General features: G+C 37.8%; 1 protein-coding gene across 6 annotated transcripts in view; it reads right to left on the bottom strand.

The window, feature by feature from the left end:
• DMXL2 (Dmx like 2) overlaps positions 1–19436 on the bottom strand; it is a 249253-nt gene that overhangs the window by 10697 nt on the left and 219120 nt on the right. For 5 of the 6 annotated variants that reach the window (XR_007519764.1, XR_007519765.1, XR_007519763.1 and 2 more), the window contains 9 exons: positions 14850–14912; positions 13760–13846; positions 13557–13678; positions 4799–4937; positions 4079–4139; positions 3822–3949; positions 3195–3272; positions 1626–1717; positions 858–910 (listed from right to left, as the gene is read on the bottom strand). Coding sequence is in view for 2 of the 6 variants with exons in the window: in XM_049904983.1 (XP_049760940.1) it covers positions 858–910; positions 1626–1717; positions 3195–3272; positions 3822–3949; positions 4079–4139; positions 4799–4937; positions 13557–13678; positions 13760–13846; positions 14850–14912 (823 nt within the window). In the remaining 4 variants the exon portion in view is untranslated. The remainder of the gene's footprint in view (positions 1–857; positions 911–1625; positions 1718–3194; positions 3273–3821; positions 3950–4078; positions 4140–4798; positions 4938–13556; positions 13679–13759; positions 13847–14849; positions 14913–19436) is intronic. The other variant, XM_049904984.1, reaches the window with a different exon arrangement.

Consider the following 19436-nt stretch of genomic DNA (forward strand, 5'->3'; position numbering starts at 1 on the left):
AAGGTACACTATTTTTTAAAGCCACTGAATTTCTGTAGCCACATAATTAAAAGATAAAGATGCTAAACAATGCCAGAAAAAAAAATTTTTATCCATAATCTCAAACTGAATACACACACACACACAGACACACACACACACACACAGAAAAAGGATGTTTAAACTTTAAGTTCAAGCGAAACTGTTCTGCCTTATAAGAAGCACAAGGAAGCAGACAAGCAGAGAAGACCATACTTCTCTATGACATATTCAGCCATCTCATTAACACCCACCAATGACTAGTATTTATTTTTTTTAGTACTGTCCCATACATATACCCTCATCAAAAGTACTTCTCAAGTAAGTGTCTGACCCTCAACTACACTATGTGAAAATGGCCAGTTATAGTGTAAGCATCGAACACTTTTTTGGTAGCATTATGTGGAAGAGAGATCTTCAGGACACCAATGTGGCAAATAATTCTTCAGCAAAAGGAATAATACTTAAATGGTATTGTTCCTATTTCTAGCTCTTATTATAAGGCAAATCTTTGTTTTAGTTTATGGTTATGTTTAATTTTTAAAAAATACTATCTAACTTCTTGAGCTTGATGAATATCTTCCAACTAATTTCTTAAACACCCTTGTCAGTAGCACCACTCTCCACAACATAAAGGCTAGGTGGGTATCTATGACCACACATATTTACCTCAGCAAGGGAGGCAGATATTCTAATTAACCTTTAGAATTTTCAGTCATTCATTCTAAATATTCCTCCATTTTCGACCCATGAATGAACACCTACTGGATTCACCAATTAAAATAAAACCAGGAAAGCATTCTTCCATATAGTACTAGAAATCACCGACTGGAACTCACCATGTATGAGGCTGTTTCCAGGTGATAGCAATGTGTCCCAGAGGCATACATTCCTTATAAAGGAAGAAATAATGGCAAAAATATACCATAAACAGCTGTTCTAAGTTACCACTAGGAGCAAATTTTGTATTCAAGTATTTTTATTTATTGAATGTTATCTTTTTTGTCCACTCACATTTACAGAGCAGTGATTCTTAATTTCTAGAAACTTGTCCTTTTCAAACTATATAGTTCTGTCTCACATGGTCCTGCCTGTCTCTCTATCCCCTACCCCCCGCCCCCCATCTCCTCCATTAGGACTCCGGGAAACTGTGATAGGATTTCCAGAGTAGAAGGGATGTTTCTGTGCTCTCTGGTGGTAACTACTGCAGGGAAATGAGAGGTGTTACTCAGGGCATGTGTTGCCCATAAAAACAGTGTAAATCAAAGAAATGCTGAGAATGATGGCTACAGAGTGTCAAAATGCTTACTATTCCTCAAGTATCTGACGGTAGTCACAGCAATTAAAAAAATGACTAAGCAGCTTTGAGATAAAAAAGTATATGTGCTACTGACAGACTACTTTAGACTCTAATAATTTTTGGCTTTGCTTTTTTTTTTTTTTTGGTAAGGAAAACAACTCTGAGATAAGAACTATGTGCCAAAGCAAGTTTTTGTATTCCTGGAGGGTAGGAGGACCCCTACCACATAGAAATCCATACTTTCTGGCAAGAATACCTTTCCACCTAAAATTTTCTTGTTTCTTATTTTGCTTTTCTGTCAACCTACCTATTGTCATTGGACTGTCCAGATGTGGCAACTATACTTGAAGAGGTAATAAATGCAAAGTCACTCGCAGCTTTACTGTGGCATTGCCAACTCTATGGAAAACAAAATGCACCTGACATTATCTAAAAATCCAATAAGCTTAGGTACAGTACAAACACACAATTCTGCTAATAATACACTATAGGTATAAGCTAAGAACAATGCTTAAAAATTCAATCTAGAATAAAGAATTAATGATATTAAGATGACCAGATGTTATCTGCATATCATTTGGCTAATATCCAATAATTTTTTTTAAATGCAGAATTGGTAAAAACATGGAATTAAAGGTTTTTTTTTTTTTTAGATTATGTAAGAAATAGGACACCAAAGTACCTGAACTCACCCAAGCCATTTAATTACATTAAGAGCCCAATCACTCAAAGACATGTAATAAACTCTAAATGATACCATAAATCATAATGAACAATGACAACCCGAGGGGAAAAACTCTTACATGTTCATTTGATCTTAGGCTGTAGCGTGAATGATTTAAGTCAAAATAACTTCGTAACCTAAATATCAACATCTACTTTCCTCACCACCTCTGTGCTCCCTGCCCCAGCCAGAAGTGAAGAGCTACAGCAGTAATAGTCAAGTGTGACCTCCAAATAATCCACAGGTCCCAGTCTGCCCAAAATGGCTCCTGAGGATGTTCCAGCTGCAAGGGAAACCATCTGCTGAGCCAGGCACACCTTTCTTGCTGGAATAGGTGGATGAATAGAAATTGGGAGGCAAGAGCCTAGCAGGAAGATGTCAGGGTATTTTAAAATAAAATGGGAAATTTTTTTTTTTTTCTGCCTGAAATTATGCTATTGATCTGACTGAAGGCAAAAGAATAGATTCAAGGTCACTTCCATTTCTCAAAAGGCTCTATGATATAGTCCATAATACACTAATTTAAGAGAAATATCTTGTCTCATATATATCTAGATAATTAAGAACATGTATTTATATAGTCTAGAAAAGGAAATAAGTCTAGAAAAGTATTTGGGTAATCTAGATCCTGAAGGTTCAGGATTTTCTGTGAAATTAAAATATATGAAGCCAGAGGCTCCACCCAGACAGCACCCCATCACCACCAAGTGAAAACATGTTTGTCAGCATCACCAAGTATGATTTGGATTAATGAGTGAAGTGGTTTATTGGGATTGGTGACTTTATAATCTAGTAAGTAAAATTTTTGAGCAAACTGGAATAGGTGGAACTTGATTCTTAAAAAAAAAAAAAAAACCAGAAATAAATCATTACAAAATTTCAGCACCTGGAATGAGTTAAAGAGTTTTCAATATGGATGAAAGTGTAATAAAAATATATCCTAAGTAAGACCACACACAGGAAAGCCTTAGAAAATTTCCAGATATAACAGTCACCTGTCAAGCAATGAAAACTAAAGTTTTTTTAAGGTAAAAAACTAGGGAAAGTATGGGTGCCATGCTGCTGGGCATAGCTGCTGGACAGGATTTTTCTTTTCCAACAGGACCAACGAGATTCATGGTATGTGCCCTCGGAACACGGAGTGATACTTACCATGTAAGGTTTGGGATTTGATGCAGTTTGGTTTACTTGCCAGATACTCAGAAAACCCTCTCCATCTGCAACGCCACACTGGAAGAATGGCATAAAAATTAAACACAGCTTGTCAGTATTCCCATTAAAAGGTAAAAACATTTATGTATAGGAGATTCACTCAGACTCAATCAACATTTCCACTACAGCTACGTTTCCATTGCTATAGTTTCCAAGAAAATCTAAGTACAATAAATTCCCTATCATCTTTTAACTGCTTTTCTACACCCAGTTCATTGTTTTCCTCTAGCCTTCTGTACTGGAATTTACGGAGACACTGGGAGGTTTCTCTCCAGGGCTGACAGCCTGTAGACACCACCAGCACACAAGATGGAGCAGAGTTCTTCACACTCACAGAGTATTCCAGTATCTTTAAGTGGCTGATTAATTAATCCACACTCAATTTTGTGGATTTATGCTTCTATTGAGAGAAATGGTGGTATATAAACAGAGATACCAACAAACTGCCTGCTTAGCTTAAATCCAGGGTTATCATATTTGTTTTTAGATGTAGTTTTACTAATCATTTACTCATAAATACCCATAGTTATTTTCAGATGGATTTAGCACTATCCCCCCAGAACTAACCTTGTTGCCTTGTGAATTAAAATATAATCTGGTAACTCTCGCATTGCCTGCTTGGCGGAAGCATACAAGCTGCTGAGGCCGGGTCCATTCAAACATCCGTACACTGCCATCCTGAGCTCCTGTAAGATCTGAAATGCGAAAGGAGAGGAGAAAATAATAAATTAAAATGCTAAAGAAAGAGCTCCAATATTTTCTACTGTATAAATCAAGAAGTCAGAAGCTACTTACTGCCTTTGGATCCTAAATAAAATACTTACAGTATTGATGGACTGGGTGTGAAGTCATTCTCTTAACATTGTGTAGATTCCTTTTCATAAGCTTTAAAAGAAGATAATAAAGAAGAGATGAGGAAGGATATGTTTCAGGTCAACTCTAATTATTTATATACATTTATTCTCTTACAACTTGATTATTACTGAAGTAAACCCTGTTATGGATTTTCTGAACAACTTCATGTCAAACACTTGTCTGACAGGCTGAGGAAGCACAATCACTTACTGGTGCTGCCCTAGCCTGTGTGAACTGTGAAGTTACCAAGCAGCTTCCTCTACTGGTAAAGGGAACTCTCCTCCAAGTGCCCCTCCTCGGGGACAATCAGGAGTATCTCCAGATTCTTCAGAGCAGAGTATGAGAATGTACTCCTTCAACTATATTGACTATCAAGAATGTTACTGATGTACTTTTCAAACACTTGTAATAAACATGAATTCTTCTTTGACTTTGCTTTACCATTTTGTGTCTTAGTTTGCTCATCTATAGAATGGGAGATAACAGTAGCACCTACTATCTAGGGTTGTTGTGAGATAAAGCACATGCCTGGCACAAAGAAACTCACAATAAATGTTAGCAAGTGTTATCAGGGTGTATTCACTTGTCATTGCCCCTGATCTGTAGGATCATTCCTATGTCAGAGTGATTTCAACTCATTTTTAAGGGAGTCCACTCCCAGAAAGCATACCTAACAGTAAACAACATACCACACTAGCTCCAGTGCTAGTCTGCCCACTGCCCAGCCATGGCAGAGATGACGGTGGATGCACCTGAGTTGCTGAATAGGATGTTGCACTGGGTTGGTAAAGGGTTGTAGTGGAACCGCGGTAATCAACATCATCTGAGCTGTGGGAAACATTGGTGTGTTACTGTGAAAGGCCCACAGTTTTCGTAACACAAATTCCAGTTACAAAGCTTCTTTCCAGACTACCCATAAAAAAAACCCATAGGACATTCTTTATTTAAAAAACTGAATAACTACCCACGAGAAAAACATCTGTGCAGGTCCTAATCACAGATGATTTTAATGTTGCTTTCTAGGCCCATAGCTTTTTCCCTGTAGGCAAATTGTAAATTTAGTCTAATGTTGCTCAGGGACAACTTTATTAATGTACAAGTTGGAACAAATTATTTTGTTGAAGTATGTATTATAGATTATATGAGTCAGGATTGACTTGATGGCACTGGGTTTTTTTATGGGTTTAATATAAATTTTCTTTTGATCCTATACAGGAAAAGATTATATGCTCTCTTCAAGTACAGATAACCCATGCACCAAATTAATATATTTTACTGAAATTCATGTTTAAAGATTCTTTAGAATAGAGTACTAATTAATATGCCATCACATAAAAATGTAAAAGTAGGGGGGCGGAGCCAAGATGGCGGACTAGGCAGACGCTACCTCGGATCCCTCTTACAACAAAGACACGGAAAAACAAGTGAATCGATCACATACATAACAATCTACGAACCCTGAACAACAAACACAGATTTAGAGACGGAGAACGAACTAATACGGGGAAGCAGCGATTGTTTCCAGAGCCTGGAGCCAGCGTTCCAGTCAGGTACGGCACAAGCACAGAGACCTGCTCCACCCCCCTGAACTAACCCCGGGAGGGGGACCAGCTGGTTCCACGGGCGGCGTGGGACGCAGCCGGTAGGAGAAGTCCCCGGGAGGCAGTGACTGATCTTGGAGCAGAAAGAGCAGCATCCGAGCCGGGGAACCGTCCCGCAGGGATTAGGACTGCACGCAGGTACGCCATAAACACGGAGAGTTGCTCCACCCCCTGAACTAACCCCGGGAAGGGGACCAGCCGGGTCGCGCGGGCGGCGTGGGACGCAGCCGGTAGGAGAAGTCCCCGGGAGGCAGCGACTGGTATTGGAGTGGGGAGAACAGCGTTCCAGCCAGGACACTCGGTCGCGGCACAAGCACAGGGAGCTACTCCACCCATCTGAACTAACCCCGGGAGGGGGCCCACCTAGTTCACGGGGGCGGCAGGAGAGACGAGAAGTTCTCACGCCACGCGGCTGGAGAGACGAGAAGTCCCCGGGAGGCAGCGACTGATTTTGGAGTTGAGAGTGCACCGTCCCAGTAGGGGAGCCTTGACGCTGGGCGTGGGGCTGGAAGCGGAGGATCTGACCGTGACTCCAGCGGGCCAGACCCCCCGGGGGCAATCTCCACACAGCCAGCACACATAGGCGACGCGCCCGCGGGAATCTCAGATATAACAGTCATTCCAAGCAAGACAAGCAACTCTGGCTATATTCTGAGGTGCTACTCTCCTATCTCTCTGTTCCCTCCCCCACCCTTCCCAGGCGGCTTCATTAACATCTGAATAGCCTGAGCCAAAGGGAGAACTCTGATAGGGATCTGACTGCAGTTTTTTTTTTTAGCGGATTTTCTGGAAAAACTAGTTTCCCAGTGATGGCTCGGAGACAACAATCCATATCAAACCACTTAAAGAAGCAGACCGGGACAGCTTCTCCAACCCCCCAAACAAAAGAATCAAAATCTTTCCCAAATGAAGATACAATTTTGGAATTATCAGATACAGAATATAAAAAACTAATTTACAGAATGCTTAATGATATCACAAATGAAATTAGGATATCTGCAGAAAAAGCCAAGGAACACACTGATAAAACTGTTGAAGAACTCAAAAAGATTATTCAAGAACATACTGGAAAAATTAATAAGTTGCAAGAATCCATAGAGAGACAACATGTAGAAATCCAAAAGATTAACAATAAAATAACAGAATTAGACAACGTAATAGGAAGTCAGAGGAGCAGACTCGAGCAATTAGAATGCAGACTGGGACATCTGGAGGACCAGGGAATCGACACCAACATAGCTGAAAAAAAATCAGATAAAAGAATTAAAAAAAATGAAGAAACCCTAAGAATTATGTGGGACTCTATCAAGAAGGATAACCTGCGGGTGATTGGAGTCCCAGAACAGGGAGGAGGGACAGAAAACACAGAGAAAATAGTTGAAGAACTTCTGACAGAAAACTTCCCTGACATCATGAAAGACGAAAGGATATCTATCCAAGATGCTCATCGAACCCCATTTAAGATTGATCCAAAAAGAAAAACACCAAGACATATTATCATCAAACTCACCAAAACCAAAGATAAACAGAAAATTTTAAAAGCAGCCAGGGAGAAAAGAAAGGTTTCCTTCAAGGGAGAATCAATAAGAATATGTTCTGACTACTCAGCAGAAACCATGCAGGCAAGAAGGGAATGGGACGACATATACAGAACACTGAAGGAGAAAAACTGCCAGCCAAGGATCATATATCCAGCAAAACTCTCTCTGAAATATGAAGGCGAAATTAAGATATTTACAGACAAACACAAGTTTAGAGAATTTGCAAAAACCAAACCAAAGCTACAAGAAATACTAAAGGATATTGTTTGGTCAGAGAACCAATAATATCAGATACCAGCACAACACAAGGTCACAAAACAGAACGTCCTGATATCAACTCAAATAGGGAAATCACAAAAACAAACAAATTAAGATTAATTAAAAAAAAAAATACACATAACAGGGAATCATGGAAGTCAATAGGTAAAAGATCACAATAATCAAAAAGAGGGACTAAATACAGGAGGCATTGAACTGCCATATGGAGAGTGATACAAGGCGATATAGAACAATACAAGTTAGGTTTTTACTTAGAAAAATAGGGGTATATAATGAGGTAACCACAAAAAGGTATAACAACTCTATAACTCAAGACAAAAACCAAGAAAAACGTAACGACTCAACTAACATAAAGTCAAACACTATGAAAATGAGGATCTCACAATTTACTAAGAAAAACGCCTCAGCACAAAAAAGTATGTGGAAAAATGAAATTGTCAACAACACACATAAAAAGGCATCAAAATGACAGCACTAAAAACTTACTTATCTATAATTACCCTGAATGTAAATGGACTAAATGCACCAATAAAGAGACAGAGAGTCACAGACTGGATAAAGAAACACGATCCATCTATATGCTGCCTACAAGAGACACACCTTAGACTTAGAGACTCAAATAAACTAAAACTCAAAGGATGGAAAAAAGTATATCAAGCAAACAATAAGCAAAAAAGAAGAGGAGTAGCAATATTAATTTCTGACAAAATAGACTTTAGACTTAAATCCACCACAAAGGATAAAGAAGGACACTATATAATGATAAAAGGGACAATTGATCAGGAAGACATAACCATATTAAATATTTACGCACCCAATGACAGGGCTGCAAGATACATAAATCAAATTTTAACAGAACTGAAAAGCGAGATAGATACCTCCACAATTATAGTAGGAGACTTCAACACACCACTTTCGGAGAAGGACAGGACATCCAGCAAGAAGCTCAACAGAGACACGGAAGATCTAATTACAACAATCAACCAACTTGACCTCATTGACTTATACAGAACTCTCCACCCAACTGCTGCAAAATATACTTTTTTTTCCAGCGCACATGGAACATTCTCTAGAATAGACCACATATTAGGACATAAAACAAACCTTTGCAGAGTCCAAAACATCGAAATATTACAAAGCATCTTCTCAGATCACAAGGCAATAAAACTAGAGATCAATAACAGAAAAACGAGGGAAAAGAAATCAAATACTTGGAAAATGAACAATACCCTCCTGAAAAAAGACTGGGTTATAGAAGACATCAAGGAGGGAATAAGGAAATTCATAGAAAGCAACGAGAATGAAAATACTTCCTATCAAAACCTCTGGGACACAGCAAAAGCAGTGCTCAGAGGCCAATTTATATCAATAAATGCACACATACAAAAAGAAGAAAGAGCCAAAATCAGAGAACTGTCCCTACAACTTGAACAAATAGAAAGTGAGCAACAAAAGAATCCATCAGGCACCAGAAGAAAACAAATAATAAAAATTAGAGCTGAACTAAATGAATTAGAGAACAGAAAAACAATTGAAAGAATTAACAAAGCCAAAAGCTGGTTCTTTGAAAAAATTAACAAAATTGATAAACCATTGGCTAGACTGACTAAAGAAATACAGGAAAGGAAACAAATAACCCGAATAAGAAATGAGAAGGACCACATCACAACAGAACCAAATGAAATTAAAAGAATCATTTCAGATTATTATGAAAAATTGTACTCTAACAAATTTGAAAACCTAGAAGAAATGGATGAATTCCTGGAAAAACACTACCTACCTAAACTAACACATTCAGAAGTAGAACAACTAAATAGACCCATAACAAAAAAAGAGATTGAAACGGTAATCAAAAAACTCCCAACAAAAAAAAGTCCCGGCCCGGACGGCTTCACTGCAGAGTTCTACCAAATTTTCAGAGAAGAGTTAACACCACTACTACTAAAGGTATTCCAAAGCATAGAAAATGACGGAATACTACCCAACTCATTCTATGAAGCCACCATCTCCCTGATACCAAAACCAGGTAAAGACATTACAAAAAAAGAAAATTATAGACCTATATCCCTCATGAACATTGATGCAAAAATCCTCAACAAAATTCTAGCCAATAGAATCCAACAACACATCAAAAAAATAATTCACCCTGATCAAGTGGGATTTATACCAGGTATGCAAGGCTGGTTTAATATCAGAAAAACCATTAATGTAATCCATCACATAAATAAAACAAAAGACAAAAACCACATGATCTTATCAATTGATGCAGAAAAGGCATTTGACAAAGTCCAACACCCATTCATGATAAAAACTCTTACCAAAATAGGAATTGAAGGTAAATTCCTCAACATAATAAAGGGCATCTATGCAAAGCCAACAGCCAATGTCACTCTAAATGGAGAGAACCTGAAAGCATTTCCCTTGAGAACGGGAACCAGACAAGGATGCCCTTTATCACCGCTCTTATTCAACATCGTGTTGGAAGTCTTAGCCAGGGCAATCAGGCTAGACAAAGAAATAAAAGGTATCCGGATTGGCAAGGAAGAAGTAAAGTTATCACTATTTGCAGATGACATGATTATATACACAGAAAACCCTAAGGAATCCTCCAGAAAACTACTGAAACTAATAGAAGAGTTTGGCAGAGTCTCAGGTTATAAAATAAACATACAAAAATCACTTGGATTCCTCTACATCAACAAAAAGAACACCGAAGAGGAAATAACCAAATCAATACCATTCACAATAGCCCCCAAGAAGATAAGATACTTAGGAATAAATCTTACCAAGGATGTAAAAGACCTATACAAAGAAAACTACAAAGCTCTACTACAAGAAATTCAAAAGGACATACTTAAGTGGAAAAACATACCTTGCTCATGGATAGGAAGACTTAACATAGTAAAAATGTCTATTCTACCAAAAGCCATCTATACATTTAACGCACTTCCGATCCAAATTCCAATGTCATATTTTAAGGGGATAGAGAAACAAATCACCAATTTCATATGGAAGGGAAAGAAGCCCCGGATAAGCAAAGCACTACTGAAAAAGAAGAAGAAAGTGGGAGGCCTCACCTTACCTGACTTCAGAAACTATTATACAGCCACCGTAGTCAAAACAGCCTGGTATTGGTACAACAACAGACACATAGACCAATGGAACAGAATTGAGAACCCAGACATAGATCCATCCACGTATGAGCAGCTGATATTTGACAAAGGACCAGTGTCAATTAACTGGGGAAAAGATAGCCTTTTTAACAAATGGTGCTGGCATAACTGGATATCCATTTGCAAAAAAATGAAACAGGACCCATACCTCACACCATGCACAAAAACTAACTCCAAGTGGATCAAAGACCTAAACATAAAGACTAAAACGATAAAGATCATGGAAGAAAAAATTGGGACAACCCTAGGAGCCCTAATACAAGGTATAAACAGAATACAAAACATTACCAAAAATGATGAAGAGAAACCCGATAACTGGGAGCTCCTAAAAATCAAACACCTATGCTCATCTAAAGACTTCACCAAAAGAGTAAAAAGACCACCTACAGATTGGGAAAGAATTTTCAGCTATGACATCTCCGACCAGCGCCTGATCTCTAAAATCTACATGATTCTGTCAAAACTCAACCACAAAAAGACAAACAACCCAATCAAGAAGTGGGCAAAGGATATGAACACACATTTCACTAAAGAAGATATTCAGGCAGCCAACAGATACATGAGAAAATGCTCTCGATCATTAGCCATTAGAGAAATGCAAATTAAAACTACGATGAGATTCCATCTCACACCAGCAAGGCTGGCATTAATCCAAAAAACACAAAATAATAAATGTTGGAGAGGCTGCGGAGAGATTGGAACTCTCATACACTGCTGGTGGGAATGTAAAATGGTACAACCACTTTGGAAATCTATCTGGCGTTATCTTAAACAGTTAGAAATAGAACTACCATACAACCCAGAAATCCCACTCCTAGGAATATACCCTAGAGATACAAGAGCCTTCATACAAACAGATATATGCACACCCATGTTTATTGCAGCTCTGTTTACAATAGCAAAAAGTTGGAAGCAACCAAGGTGTCCATCAACGGATGAATGGGTAAATAAATTGTGGTATATTCACACAATGGAATACTACGCATCGATAAAGAACAGTGACGAATCTCTGAAACATTTCATAACATGGAGGAACCTGGAAGGCATTATGCTGAGCGAAATTAGTCAGAGGCAAAAGGACAAATATTGTATAAGACCACTATTATAAGATCTTGAGAAATAGTAAACCTGAGAAGAACACATACTTTTGTGGTTACGAGGGGGGGAGGGAGGGAGGGTGGGAGAGGGTTTTTTATTGATTAATCAGTAGATAAGAACTGCTTTAGGTGAAGGGAAAGACAACACTCAATACATGGAAGGTCAGCTCAATTGGACTGGACCAAAAGCAAAGAAGTTTCCGGGATAAAATGAATGCTTCAAAGGTCAGCGGAGCAAGCGCGGGGGTCTGGGGAACATGGTTTGCGGGGACTTCTAAGTCAATTGGCAAAATAATTCTATTATGAAATCATTCTGCATCCCACTTCGAAATGTGGCGTCTGGGGTCTTAAATGCTAACAAGCAGCCATCTAAGATGCAGCAATTGGTCTCAACCCACCTGGAGCAAAGGAAAATGAAGAACACCAAGCCCACATGACAACTAAGAGCCCAAGAGACAGAAAGGGCCACATGAACCAGAGACCTACATCATCCTGAGACCAGAAGAACTAGTTGGTGCCCGGCCACAATCGATGACTGCCCTGACAGGGAGCTCAGCAGAGGACCCCTGAGGGAGCAGGAGATCAGTGGGATGCAGACCCCAAATTCTCATAACAAGACCAAACTTAATGGTCTGACTGAGACTGGAGGAATCCCGGCGGCCATGCTCCCCAGACCTTCAGCTGACACAGGACAGGAACCATCCCCGAAGACAACTCTTCAGAAATGAAAGGGACTGGTCAGCGGGTGGGAGAGAGATGCTGATGAAGAGTGAGCTAATTATATCAGGTGGACACTTGAGATTGTGTTGGCAACTCTTGCCTGGAGGGGGGATGGGAGGATAGAGAGAGAGGGAAGCCGGCAAAATTGTCAAGAAAGGAGAGACTGAAAGGGCTGACTCAAGACGGGGAGAGTAAGTGGGAGTAGGGAGTGAGATGTATGTAAACTTATATGTGACAGACTGATTGGATTTGTAAACGTTCACTTGAAGCTTAATAAAAGTTATTATATAAAAAAAAAAAAAAAAAAAAAAAAAAAAAAAAAAAAAAATGTAAAAGTAATTTTTATAATGTAATATATCATATTACATGGTTACATCTACCCTGAAGCGTAATTTTGAAGCCTCATTGTATTAGATGCAAACAAAAAGGAGAATTCAATAATCTAAGAAGCTATCATGGCACTTTCCCAGGCACACAAAATTTCAAAAGAGTCTGGAGAAAAGCAAGAGGGAGGGCAAACATGGAGGAGAAACCCCCAAATATGAAAGTACTGCAAAGGACTCTTGGTGTACTGCCCATAGCTTTACTGAGAAGAAGAGAAGTATATACATTGTTATCTGTAAAAAAGATATGCTTATGAGCTGATAAGCAAGAGGAAACACTGTAAAATTACTCAACAAATGTGACTCACCTATCAGTTTAATTAATCTGTTTATATATACTACTTTTTGCTTTAATTATCTAGATGAGCTGAATTTACTGAATATTGTGTAATTCCTGACATTTCTTTGAGTCAAAGTAGCAGTTGTTAGCATTAGGCTTTGGTGTCGGGGATTATTCTGACTCAAACATAGTTCAGAGTCTAATGGGAGAAGAGTGAGTAATTTGTTCACCAATTATTTTTGTCTCCTACCCAGATGAAGGGAAAGAAATACATACATACTTCTCAAGATAATCTAATTTATGTGCATAACTATTTAATTGGTTCTTTTTTGAGAAAACTACATTTAAAATTGACTATATAAGAAAAACAAACCTTTTGGATTCTCTGTCATATTCTTCTCCAATCCATATATATGACTGACAGGCCAACAGAGAAGTAATGTCAAGTTCTTGAATATCATGTGTTGAAGCCAAGACAATTTCATTAGAGTTTGCCTGTAAAGCAAAGATAGAACCAACAATTTAACCAATTTCGCCAAAAAGAACAACATTCTTTATAATAACTAAAGCTTTTACCTTATTAACTGAAAATGCCATGATCATATCCGATTCCTTATGAATGATTTTTGCCTTTCCACCTGGATAGCCCAGGTCAGCTTCAACCTACAAAACATTTGTCAGAAGTTTTAGCTGCTGCAGTGTACCTCTATAAAGAAATACGCAATCCCACAAAATTTAAAATAACGGTAAGAAGAAAAAGTAGCAGCAACAGCAGCAAGAAAAAAGGTGCCAGTAAGTTTAGTGGGTTGAAAATTAGCTTTTGAAAATCTGTTTAAATTTTCTGATGCCATGTAAGCACCAAAAATCACAAGATTTCAAATTCTGATTAAAGGATAGCGATTACCACAAAAGACAGCTACAGTAGTTTTCATTAGTAATTTATAACAGCAATATGTCTCTTTTACTTCTTCCAAAAGTTAGCAAAGATACCGCAATAAGAATGTGTGTATACTAAAAGGCGCAGAGTGGAGCAAAACGATATAACCAAAAAGACAAAGGAGTCACACAAGAGATGAAACAAATTTAAATAAAGATGATACAATAAGGAATAAAGGAGAGGTTGGAAAGAAAAATAGTTAGAAAAGACTGAGAGAAACAGATGAGAGAAAGGTGCAATGACTTGGGACAGATGGGAAGGGAAAAGGAAGAATTAAGAAGGAGGGAAGATGAAACAACCATGTTTAAGAACAAACGGAAAAAATGAGAGTGAAGAGGAAACAAAAGAAAACAAACCGAACCCAATGCCATCGAGTTGATTCCGATTCATAGTTGCCCTATAGGACAGAGTAGAACTGCCCCATAGAGTTTCCAAGGAGCACCTGGTGGATTTGAACTGCCAACCTGTTGCTTAGCAGCAGTATCACTTAACCACTATGCTACCAGGGTTTCCAGAAGAGGGAACAAGGAGCAAGAAAAAGAGGAACAATAGCAAGAAGAGTGAGCCAGGCACAAGGGAGAATCTCCTACTCTGGCCACTGAGGTGCACGGGAGCAATGAGTACTCTGATCAGCCAGCCAGTGGGCAGGTCACAGTTAGTATTAGAGACGAGGGGGTTAGCTCCTTGAACTTTAAAGAATGAGCTAAACACAAGGTCTTGGTATACTACCTTGATGTGGGAATCTTCAGCTATGCAGATTTGTTTGACCTGCTCCACATGTTCTTCTACAGACTAAATAACACCACACAGTCACAAACACAAAACACATGCTTGAAATGAAATTATAAAGAAAATGGAAAATTTCAAGCTAAAATAGTCATGCTATCACTTAAAGATGGTACAAATTAATTTGTAAGCTTTCCTCTGAAAAGCATAAAATCAAAAAAGAAATTAAACTGAGTAATATGTAATGTCATTGATAAATACAACACAAATTGAAAAGGGCAAAATTAAAGTTGTGACGACTATTACATACAAAAACATAAAAGCTATTTCAAAATAAAATCAGTTATTTGTATGCTGGTTATATAACTTCAAGTTCTAACTTAAACTGTAATCTCTAAAATTAAAACCCTTTTGTATGAAGAGACACATTTCATACTACATATATTCCTGTCCTACAGGGACATATTTCAAATACAAATTAAAACTACCTATTTCTGAACACAGATTCAAAGAACTGATAATTATTTTACACTTGTATTCATAAAGAATATAATCCATGAAGAGAGTGTGTCAAGGATTAGAATTCATGTCAACCATTTACTATAATCATGTGATTATTACAGATAAATGACAGAATTAGGCATGGGGAAGAAATTATACAAATAACTTGTACCTGGTTGATAACAGGGTCATAAGGGGTGGCTACTGTCAGAATACAGTGAGAGAATGGTTAATGTACCAAATGGCTAATTAACAAAAGCCAAACTGCTGAAGAATCTATTTTCTTTAATCAATTAGCTAAGTCTGTCAATTTTATCAATCTCGCAAAATCTTGTTTTGTGAAGTATCCGTCAATATACTCAATGAGTAAAAATATCTTCTTATGAACAGATCCAAAATTTCAGCATTTCCCAGGGGAATTTTTTAAAAGTAATTTTTTAAAAACTAACCAACATTTTAGCATTTTAAGTATTCTTTTACCAATTAATCAATTCACAAAATTTACCAAATTTATTGATTACCAAATTTGTTTAACAATTCATAAAGATAAAGCACTATTATTGGATGGGGTAGTTTTAATTAATGCATTTTACATATTTACAAGCTTAGTGACCAGTTTTTATTTTGTCTTCACAGCTTTAAATATTTTTTTATAATTAATTTTTTTGTCTTAATGAAAACAATTTTTTTTTTTTTAACATATCAGCACGGTTCAATACAGTAGCTATTAACTATATGTGGCTATTTAAATTTAGGCTAATTAAATTTTTTTTTAATGAAAAATTGAGTTCCTCAGTCAGAACTAGCCACATTTCAACTGTTCACTTGCTTTATGTGGCTAGTGGGTACTGTACTGGGCAGCACAGGTACAGATTTACAGCATCACAGAAAGTTCTACTGGATAACACTGAACAAGAGAATAAACTCATTGAGCAATTAAAAATTCAGAAAGTACAAAAGGGTAAATGATAAAAATTCTTCCTATCTCAACCCCCAGCCATGTACTTCCCCTCCCTGGAGCCAACCAATACTTATATAGTATTTTAAGAAATGTTCAATTTATCTCCATATTCATGGAGACCCTCTGCTCGAAGAAAACAGAAGAGACTATACATCCTGAGCTACTAATCCCAAGGCACAGAGACTGAGGGGCATAAAGATGGGGAGACTAAGCGGCAAAAGGAGGGAGAGATTGAGTTAAGGAAGAGAAGGGGAAACTAGAGAGGAGAGAGAAGATTCTGAAGGTCAAGACAAGAGTGTGAGGGCCTGAAGTACCTCCACACCCGGCTTCCCACAGCACTCTAAGGCTCCGACAGTACGACCAATGCAAACTGCTACAAAATTTATTAATAGCTATTACATTTTTGATAAATCATTAAGTTTAATAATTTGAAGAACTAAACACTCAGCCTTCAAGGAACTGGCTTTCTATGAATAAATAAAGCCCTAACTGAGAAATATCTTTCATTTTAAGTACACTTCTTGGATTCCTATACCTTATCTCATGGAATTTGGACTCAGCTATCACCTTCAACATAAAGAAAACAAATATCCTCACAACTGGACCAATAAGTAATATCATGATAAACACAAAATATTAAAGTTGTCAAGTATTTAATTTTACTTGGATCCACAATCAATGCCCATGCAAGCAGAAGTTAATAAATCAAACAACGTATTGCATTGGGCGAATCTGCTGCAAAAGACTTCTTTAAAGTATTAAAGAGCAAAGATGTCACTTTAAGGACTAAGGGTGTGCCTGACCCAAGCCATGGTATTATCAATCACCTCATATGCATGCAAAAGCTGGACAATGAATAAGACCGAAGAAGAACTGATGCCTTTGAATTATGGTGTTGGCGAAGAATACTGACTATACTATGGACTGCCAGAAGAACAAACAAATCTGTCTTGGAAGAAGTACAGCCAGAATGCTCCTTAGAAGCAAGGATGGCTAGACTTCGTCTCATGTTCTTTGAACATATTATCAGGAGGGACCAGTCCCTGGAAAAGGACATCATGCTTGGTAAAGTAGAAGGTCAGTGAAAAAGAGGAAGACCCTCAACAAGATGGAATAACACAGTGGCTACAAAGATGGGCTCAAAAGCAGCAACGATTGTGAGGATGGAGCAAGACTAGGCAGTTTTGTTCTGTTGTACTTAGGGGTCACTATGAGTTGGAACCAACTCGACAGCACCTACCAATAACATTGCTATAGAAAATGCTGTAAACAGTTGCTTAAATGAAAGAGGAAAAGAATTTGGCTGGCCTATGATTTTTTTTTTTTTTTTTTATGATTTCCATAACGACTCCTACATCAATAATTTCAATACCATTGGGTCTTTTGTTTTTTACCAAAAAAGCTTATAATATAGGACACAAAAGAAGTTAGTCCATTCTCCTGCTTCCTCATTTAAGTATATAGTTTTTAAACCTATAGAGAAAATAAGTGATTGTTCATAGGGGTTGGCCACAATATCACGTTAAGTGGGTGACTAATGAAAAGACTGAGTATGATAGATTCTACTGCCCTAAAACAAACCCATTGCCACTGAGTTGATTCTGACTCACAGGAACCCCACCCATATGCCCTAGGTATGGGAAAAAACTGAGAAGCAGTTTTACAATTTTACCTTGGGAAATTGAGCCATAGGGATTATTCCTCCTAGTTTTCACTTCTCTAAGTGAAATAAAATTTATTTTTCTTTTCTCATTGATTTTGTTTGACAAATCTTTAATCGCATCTGATGCTCTCCTCTGTATGCTCTCTAAACTGCCCACTACTTAATTAAATGGCACCCAATGGACTGTAATTCTCACGCAGATCTGTGCAGCCCTCCTTTACACAAGAGACATCATTTTAAGTATCTAAAGTGCCTTCTCCCAAATTCCCAATTCTTCTCAAACCATGTGTGGCATTATATTTCTAATTTATATTCAGTGTAAAAATAACCATGCCATGTAGACCTTCTGCCTCCCTTTGTACAAACAAGCTTCTTTCATTTTATATTTGGTATTTCTGTAATTTATTCTCTCTCAAAAATTCATCCTGAATTTGTTGTTTCTAACATTTATCTTGTTCATTTCTAAATGCTAAATAAGTAAAATACTTTTAAAGGGTAATGTATTTTTGATTAAATAGTACTCAGATAATCATATTGTAGAGTACATTCATTCATACCTTAAAAATTCCCCAAACTACATCTAAGATGCATCAATTGGTCTCAACCCACCTGGAGCAAAGGAGAATGAAGAACACCAAGGTCACACAACAACTAAGAGCCCAAGAGACAGAAAGGGCCACATGAACCAGAGACCTACATCATCCTGAGACCAGAAGAACTAGTTGGTGCCCGACCACAATCGATGACTGCCCTGACAGGGAGCACAACAGAGAACCCCTGAGGGAGGAGGAGATCAGTGGGATGCAGACCCCAAATTCTCATAAAAAGACCATACTTAATGGTCTGACTGAGACTAGAGGAATCCCAGCAGTCATGGTCCCCAAACCTTCTGTTGGCACAGGAGAGGAACCATCCCCGAAGACAACTCATCAGACATGAAAGGGACTGGACAGTGGGTAGGAGAGAGATGCTGATGAAGAGTGAGCTAATTGTATCAGGTGGACACTTGAGACTGTGTTGGCATCTCCTGTCTGGAGGGGGATGGGAGGATAGAGAGAGTTGGAAGCTGGCAAAATTGTCACGAAAGGAGAGACTGGAAGGGCTGACTCATTAGGGGGAGAGCAAGTGGGAGTACGGAGTAAGATGTATATAAACTTATATATGACAGACTGACTTGATTTGTAAACGTTCACTTGAAGCTCAATAAAAAAAAAAAAAATTCCCCAAACTATCCATCACAATGTTTATTTAAATATTATAAAGTACTAACTTTCACTTGATTATACATGATTTACCAAGTAACCTATGTTGTTTCATTACTATGAACTGAAAACTATAAGATTTTATCTCAAAAGAAGTTCACCGTTGCTCAGTAAACTCTATTACTCATGATGTATGAAAGATAGTAAGTTCCAAACAAAAAGGATATTACAAAATAAGTCAAGCAGTCACTTCATTAGAAATG

This window comes from Elephas maximus, chromosome 12 (assembly GCF_024166365.1).
Source record: "Elephas maximus indicus isolate mEleMax1 chromosome 12, mEleMax1 primary haplotype, whole genome shotgun sequence".
Classification (NCBI taxonomy): domain Eukaryota; kingdom Metazoa; phylum Chordata; class Mammalia; order Proboscidea; family Elephantidae; genus Elephas; species Elephas maximus.